Below are 8,475 nucleotides of genomic sequence, written 5' to 3' on the forward strand. Positions count from 1 at the left end.
TGAGCGACTGTGGCTAGGGCGGCGGCGGCTTCTTTTTCCGCCTTCTCCTTCCTCCTCCGTCCAGCCATCTTTGTCGTCTCGGCGACAGTCTCTTCCGCGGTGCGCACCTTCTTCGGCCCCTTTGGGCCAACGGCACGGGCGGCCCCAACGGCGATGGTGTCGGCCCGGAAGGGGGCGACGGCAGGGTTGGGCGCGTCGGCCATGGTGCGAGGGTTTTGGGAGAGAGTGCGAGCATCACCCCCTGGCCGTAGCCGCCGTCCACCACCGCAGCACCACCGCGACCACCTCCACCGCAGCCACCAAAGCCGCATTGCGAAGTGCAGCAACCAGATCGAACAGATCGAAGAACTAGCTCAGATCCAGATCGGAGCTACACGAACGGAGCAGCAGAGCATACGCGCAGCTCGTCCCTCCGCAGCGCACCTCGCGCTCCAGAGCCACATCCGCCACGCCCAGCCGGTCGCCACGCCCGCCGCACGCCAGCCGCTGCCGCGCCCAACGTCGATCCGCACCCCACGCTCCGAAGCCGACCGCCACCGCGCGCACGCACGCCGTCCACGCCCAGGCCACGCTGGAGCCCGGACCGAGGCCGCCGCCCCAGCTCCCCATCCGCCGCCCACAGCCGACGCCAGCACCGTACACCGTCCGCCATCCGTCGCTCGCCGCTGCAAGTCTCCCCCTCACTAGCGACGCCACGGGATGAAGAGGTCCCGCCGCCGCCGGATCCGCACGGGCTTCGCCCGGCGGAGCCCACCGGCGACGGCGAGGGGAGGGGAGTGAGGAGGGGATCCGGTGGAGGGGCGCCTGAGCCGCCGCCCGTGTCGCCCCGGGGAGGGAGGGACGCGAGGGCCTATTGCACTGTTGCTTTTTTTTTATTCAGAAAAAACATCGTGTGACTTGAGGTCGCCAATGGCTGCGAGGAACAAGACGATTTCTTTCCCGGCCCGCGATCACGACCACCCGACCACGGCACATTTTGGCGCCAAACGGCCACCTTTCGTATCATATCCTCCTCCTCTTGTCTTCGCTAGGCCACTAGCTTCAGACCAAGCTCATAGCTAGAGCCTAGAGAGACTTCAGGTTCAGCAACACATTTGAAAAGAAATGCTTGAGGAACAGAACGAGGAACCGGTCTCCCGCGACTGATGCAGGAATGGGCAATTCTTGACAAATTTCCGTGGAGTTCAGGGAATGCGCCATTTATAAGCCCACTTATTGGTCTAACAGTTCAAGAAAGTTTTTTACCGGGAAAATGAACTAAACGGGCGTTGCGGCGCCATTTACATCCCCAAGCAGAGTTCCTGTAAAATTCACGCGTTCCAAACAGACCGCGAAGACGGCACAACAAGAGAAATTTAGGCCATTCCGGCATCAGGATTATGATGAAGTCCTTCACCCAACAAAGTGTTTCGTTTGGGTATGTGTTAAAAGCCAGCAACGGCAGGTTCAGGCAACTCAATGAGAATGCACAACAAACTAGTAGCAACGAGGATTTAAGTTTAATTCCCACATTCGGTGCATGATAGAGCAAACATAATAAACTGAGACATACGGCAAATCATCGAGTCAACAACATCCTAACTTAAAACATTGTAAGCTCATTCCCCCAGCTTCTGGGCTAAAGGCTGATGGGTACCACCGACTAAGTAAGCACACAACAAACCCCCAAGTCAAGCTCAAACTGGCTGGCATTGCCATGGGGTCCCACGGCATGGGGGTTTTCGGTTGCTTCAATTTTTCGCAGCTTGATGTTCCACTTCGTCCCAGCGGTATATGCTGCCATCCTCGCCGCAGGCAAGGATCGTGCTGAAGAATGGAAGAAAAGAAGAAGAGTGACACACAATTCTTATGCGCCAACACCAAAACCGGACTTGAAAGAAGAAAAACTATGATGGATGCACATAGCACACATGAGAAGCTATATCAACAAAAGTACAGGATAAAAAAATGCTAGAGAGGTACTACTGGATCAGAGGTGGCGAATGGAATATGGTGATGTACCTTCCATCAAACGACACTGCAGTCTGCCTTATTGGCATTTTGCATTGCGGACTACTCAGCCTGGAAATTATCAGTGTGTACATGCAGGAACATACAAGTCAGTAGCTAGCACCACCACCACATGCAGAGGAGGAGAAATCGGGAATAGCTGAACTTGTTCGGTTAAACTTACCGGGTAATTAGCACAGGAGGGCTCGCCTGCACTTCCCACACATAGATTTTGCCTTCGCGGTTGCCTGTTTACGAGCAAACGATTAACCACAAGAGTTGTACTTTTTGAATTTCATCTAACCCTGATCAGGTGCATGTAGATGAGTTCGTTTATGAGCAAACGATTAGCCACGAGCATGTTTTCTACAAATATCAGTTTTTTCACATGTATAAGTACGGCCATCCTCAGAAACTTGTTGACAATCACATAAGTACAATACAGAAATATGTCCGCAGATAATAATTTCAATATAAAATGTTACCTATTGCTAATTGATTGAAGTGAAAATCACATGAGAATTTGATAAACCAAATGTCACAATCGGGCACAGGGTACTTCTGAAGAACATCAATGCTACCCTGCATATAGAATGAAGAATCACTTCAGACGAAGGCACATAGTATGGCCGGCATCATTTTTATAAACAAAGGAGCACAACCAGAACTAGTTTGGATCAGTACAAAATTATAATGTGTTAAGCCCTATAGTTCTTTAAAAGTAAAACTGCATCACCTCGCCAGGACCCTGCTCTTTTATTTTTGGCTCCCACAGAACAATTTCATTGTCAACACTCTGCAAGTTCAAGGCGAAGCAGATCAGATGTTCTCATTCTTCAGGAAATAATTAAATCAGCATTGAAAAACAGGTGGCAACGCTAATCTTTGATGTAAAAAAAAGACTATAAAGTATGATATTACAGGTTTCAGGTATAGTCTGAAATTTTGCACCAGTAAGCATTCTAACATTGTGTTCACACTAATTCGTCTCTCCTACAAAAATGAGCAATTTACCTTCGACAGGATGAAGTCACCAAGCCACCTAGTACAGTCAACATAGTTAGAATGCACCACGGAAGTCATAAGCTGAAAGGGGATAGATCAGCACGATGCTGAGAGGATTAAGAACAATACTAAAAGTTTGCATAATAACAGGTTCAAAGATGAGAGATACTTAACATACCGGAAATTGGACAAATTTTGTTGGAAATTTTGATGGAAGGTCAGTCCATGTAAAGGATTTCTCCACGTATGGCCAAAATTCTATGACAACGTTAGCAAACCATGTCAGTGATCAGCAGTAATAAAATGTAAATAGGAAGCAAGATTGATGAAATGGTTCGCTAACCTTTCATTGACCAGATTTTAACAGTATTATCCATGCCACAACTGGCAATTCGGTAGATATCAGAAGGGTGGAAGTCCTGATATAACAGAAGTATGAATGAAAGGACAGTTAGTGCCGAGATAACATGTTTTATTTTTCAGAAATACTAACTAAAATGATCCACTCAATAATGCCAGTAGCTGGCAGACAGCTATATTTAGAGTGTATTCGGATTTAGCCCAAGCTAGCCAATATTTGGCTAGCTATAATTTTGGTGAAGATTTTGCTAGCCCATGATTTGGCCAATATTGGTAAGAAAACTGAACTAGGGTGGCCAAACGAGCATTGGCACAACAGAAAATTGGCCATGATCCTAACAAAGAGCAAGTTTTTGATTATGAACAAAATATTGGTAGGGTAGCTTTTGGCCACAATCCGAACATATCTTTGGGCAGTGAAGTGAGTGGTAATATAAAACAATGTCACTAGGAGGTAGGTGTAACTTACAACACTCAATACTTCATTACGGTGACCACCTCCTCCAGCAAAAATCAAGATGCAGATACCTGTATGGACATTCCATAGCCTAACAGACTCGTCCTATATAAGGCCATATAAACTGCATCAGAAAGGTAAAAGGCATAGGTATATCCAGCATCACACCAGGTTATCTGCCAACCTTGCTTGCAGAAATGAAGAGCGAAGGCTTCAATGGTTGAGTTCTTATCTCATTTATTGAATCACCATGGCCAAGAAAACTCTGCATGATTTGTAAGACGGAATAAGAAACTTACTGCACGTTCGTAATCATTAGTTTAGGATATTGAATCGTCATATATATGCCCAATTTCATGACTACCTCAGAAGAATAGATCTGCTAGGTTGTACGTGTTTTCACCATGCTAGACGTACTAAAGTATTTGACATCTACAATCTCTTTTGGACAAAAATAAACTACTGTATAGCAGAAACACAACTTTTCATAAAAGTCCAAATCATCATCTCGAATGGACAATACAGAGAAACCAACAATTATCAAATAAGTAACTGTTTTCAGAAAGGACATCAAATAAGCAGCTGAATAGTAGATTGATGCAAGTGAAACTTCATCCATGTTGGCCACAATAAGAAAGTAGAAAACTCTGGCACTATTATACCTTAAACAACTTCTCGGTGGCACAGTTGATGACCCGAATGACCGCATTGCTTCCTGCTGCCACTAGCAGTGGTGTGCCGTCAAGGTCACAAGCCCAGCTCAGAGTGTAGAATGACTGAGCATCCTGAGATAAGATGCAGACCTCATCAGCCTCAGATAAAGTACAACTAATATAAGAAACTGAAGATTCTAGAGATTGTAATGGAGCTTACGTCCGCATCAATGTATGCTTGCAGAACAGCCAAGTTACCGTCGGGGAGGCCACGGTACGTCGTCACCTGCAAGATCAGCAGAGTCAACTTGTGGACAGGAGCACACCAGAAGTAACAATTAATCGAATCAAACTACGATCGGATGCCTATGGAAAAGAAAACTAAGACCGGATTCTCAACAATTCCCTCCACTGTGATATTGATCGAAAGTTCCATCGAATATGCAAGTTGTTATCAGATACAATATATCAAAACTTGTGGCAAACAGCACCCTGTTTCCCAATCGAAGGTCCAAATTTTCGGAACCAAAAGCCAAACTTGCAGCTCCATCGACCTTATTTGGGAGGTTCCTTCACCCCTTGGCCTCGACGGTGAGATTTGGCCAGCGGTCGCCCGCTCCATTTTGTGGAAAATTTGGGACTCTCGGAATCCCTCTACGAAGGTCGGATCCTCCTATGGAGCCCCGCGCACCGGAACCCCAGCTCTCCCGCTCAACCACTCGCAATTAAGAACATTCCCAAATCTAAAGACAGAGCAAAGATCGAGCGGGCGGGCAACCACAGAAGGCTTACACGATTCCCGCCGACGGTGGCGAAGACGTCGTAGTAGCGGGCGTCGATGAAGTTGAAGCCGATGGCGTAGAGCGGGCGCTTGCCCTCGGTGTGCTTGCTGCAGAGCTTGTACTCCCGGCTCCGGCTGGGCGCCAGCGACCCCACCGCCGCCTCGCACCCCAACCCCTGCCCCGGGCCCAGCCTCGCCATGCGCGCCGGGAGAGGTTGGGGCTCTGGCGCCTCCTTCTCCTCCGCCGCCGCCGCCTTCCGCTTCCCCTTCCCCTTCCCCCTGCCCTTCCTCTCGGCCCACGCCCTGGAGGCGGCGGCGGCGTCTGCAAAGAAGGTGGCGGCGCGGGCTTCGGCTTCGGCGGGTGTGATGGGGCGGCGCTGTGACCTCCGGCGCGTGTCGACCCCAGGCGTTGTCGCGCTTCAGAGTTTTGAGAGATTTGGGGTTTAAGCACCTCGTGGAAATCAGATTTACATTTTCTTCTTACGAAAATCAAATTAGAAAGGAATCAAGTGATACAAAACTTTGATGTATCAATAAAAACAATTACTCGGGCACCTGCAGTTTACACTTGGATTTAGTACATCTTTCATTTTTTGGCAAACATTTAATGTAGTACAGTAATTGGGTTGTTGGGATATGGCTGGTTATGGGTTTTCAAATTGCAAATAGAGGCACGAGCATATCAATAGCAAACATTTAATTACAGCTGGATTTGGACTGTAACTGAGATTGGGCCATTGCCCTCTGCAACTGGACCTTACAACCAAATCCCCTTTTTTACAGAACTGAACCGAGTCATTGTTTTGCAGGATTTGCTAGAATTTTTTGACCTGATTTTCTACTTTTAAGGTTCAAGAAACACTTTTTCATGCGAACTAAGAGAGCTACCACAATGCAAGAACCATTGTACAACAAGTTGATGCACCTGGATTTTGCCTCAACTTCACTTAAAAAGTTGTGTGATCAAATTTCTCACTATGAGGAAAATCACTCATACTAAAGTAAAAAAATAATGTTTTTGAAAAAAACATGATAAACAATTTGTGTTACCAATGATAATAAACCACATACCATAACTAGATTGAGAACCAAAGGAACTATATAGCATAGATCTAAAAATAAAATTTACTTTGATTTAGTAAGAAAAAAGGTTCGGAGTAACAGTATTTTCCATGTACCACTTACTTTTTGCGACGCGATTTATACCGCATCTTGCCATTGGACCCCATCAGCGGCGTCTCATCGTTCGGGGTGCTCATGCTGTAGCAAGTAGTTGGAGTAAGGGTCATTGGTAAGATGCCTAAGGTGTAGTTGTGTGGGGTTTTCTAGATAGTTGTCTAAACAACGACACTAAACATGTATTGTATGTTTGACATGCTTTGCCGGATATGGAAGAAAGCGTCGATTTTTCTTCAGGGGAGTCTCGGATCCACATGTGCGGCTGTAACCACAAAGAAAAGATGGTCAAAATTGAATAAGGCAATGAGATGTCACTGTCCGATGAAACCGGGTAAGTGTTAAGGTGCGATAACAACAAGACAACTGGAGAAGAAGAACACGAGGAAGATAATGGATACTGGGAGTGCAGGATGTTGACGGCGGCGGCGGATGGAATGAATTGTATGTTCTGGTGTATGTTCGGGTTTATATAATTGAAATTTAGGGTTTCAAAACTAGCTGATGAAAATATGTGTTCATGGGCCTGTCGTTTTCATGGGCCTACCCGTTACTTGGGCCCGACACCTTATAGAATGTCTGTGGAATGAACCCATAGATTTTTCATCATCTATAAAGGTCATTTCGATAAATAAAAACTAGATTAAACTGTCATTGATTGCACTACCCTAATTTCATAAGGATTATTCGAGTAGCTAGATCTCAAAAAAATACTCGTTAAACTCTGGCGTGCATCTAGTCCCTACATTTGAAATTATTCGGTATATTTGTAGTTTATATATATAGTATACAATGTACTATTATTAACATAATTGATTTTTGTATGGCTTTGTGGTAGCGCAAATCCTGCTTTAGACCTCCCTTTACCAAACTGTTGATAAACTTCCAAGCCGGATATTCTGATTTACCCTAGAAACCTTCATCGGTTGTAACATCCTCCCTTCATGGATCTCGGAGGCTTTCTACTCCTGCACAAGGGTACGTGAATCGCGGTACTCCTTCCTCGAGTCTGGATTTCTGCCAAACGAAAAGAGCATCGAGCACGTCTTTGCCTGTTGTGACCCATGGCTCTTCTCCTTGGTGACCTTGCAATGTGCCATTGTTCTTAATGACTCATTATCTGATGATGAAAATGAAAAATGAAGACATAGATCTGATCTGATATCGTTAGAACCCCATAGGCGGCGCGGGAGGACGCAGCCTGGGAAAATGTCTCACGGGCAGGCGAGGACTCTTACAGGCGCATGCATGCGATCGTCCATAGCTAGATGGATCAGATCTCCGGCTGGGCGAGGTTGCAGGACGACATCTCTGCTGCATTCGCGACGCGGTGGGACATCTCTTCTGCTTCCGCGGCATGGCCGGACCAATCTACCGCATCGACGGCGCGGCGGGACCTGCGTACTGCTTCGGCGGCGCGGCGGGACCTCTGTGCTGCTACGGCCGTGCGGCGGGACATGCCGGCTGCGTTCGCGGCGAGGCGGGACATCTCTCGTGCTTCCGCTTCCATGCTCGCATCTCCCTGGTGGCAATCTCTCGACCCAGAACTCACGCTAGCCATGGCAGACGCAAAGGGAACAATGATGAATGACTTGTTTGTTTTTGTGGATGAGGAGTTGAGGAGGAATGTGCAGTCATCTTGGAGTAGTAGTATTTATAATCGAGTAGTAATACACTCCTAAGTGGGAAGCCGTTTAGGTTTTGATCGGTGTGAACAGGTTTGCAATTTGGAATGTGACGGGACGCATGCTCAAAATTTACTGACGGTTATAAGTGCGGCACTATTCCCTGAAGGCGTAATGTGGGCACGTACGCCTTCTCGGCCGCGTACGTGGCGTTTGCACCATAGGGTGCACCGCAATAGGCAATGTCAGCACACGTCTTCTTCCAACAATCGTGCGCGCTCGTTATTACCATCGCGCACGCTTCTTCTAATTAGAATGTGTGTGCCCGTCTAGCTCACACACCTTGATCTATCTAACTGTTTCAGTTTGTTGTGGCTAATTGCAAACAGTTCATCTGTGTGAAGTGTATGCCATCAATCGCAGACACTT

The 8,475-nt window shown here is 47.0% G+C and overlaps 1 protein-coding gene across 1 annotated transcript; it reads right to left on the reverse strand.

Moving 5' to 3' along the window:
- Positions 1 to 1,422: 1,422 nt before the first annotated feature.
- On the reverse strand, positions 1,423 to 5,647 carry LOC123167651 (polycomb group protein FIE1). The gene is made up of 13 exons (XM_044585484.1): positions 5,257 to 5,647; positions 4,685 to 4,750; positions 4,474 to 4,596; positions 3,996 to 4,076; positions 3,824 to 3,916; positions 3,338 to 3,413; positions 3,173 to 3,252; positions 3,004 to 3,075; positions 2,726 to 2,785; positions 2,475 to 2,571; positions 2,174 to 2,237; positions 2,002 to 2,061; positions 1,423 to 1,806 (listed from the first exon to the last, which is right to left on the reverse strand). Exons 1-13 carry the CDS (start codon positions 5,443 to 5,445, stop codon positions 1,731 to 1,733), a joined length of 1,137 nt encoding a protein of 378 aa, XP_044441419.1. The 5' UTR covers positions 5,446 to 5,647; the 3' UTR covers positions 1,423 to 1,730.
- Between the last annotated feature and the right edge of the window lie 2,828 nt (positions 5,648 to 8,475).

This window comes from Triticum aestivum, chromosome 7D, assembly GCF_018294505.1.
Source record: "Triticum aestivum cultivar Chinese Spring chromosome 7D, IWGSC CS RefSeq v2.1, whole genome shotgun sequence".
NCBI lineage: Eukaryota > Viridiplantae > Streptophyta > Magnoliopsida > Poales > Poaceae > Triticum > Triticum aestivum.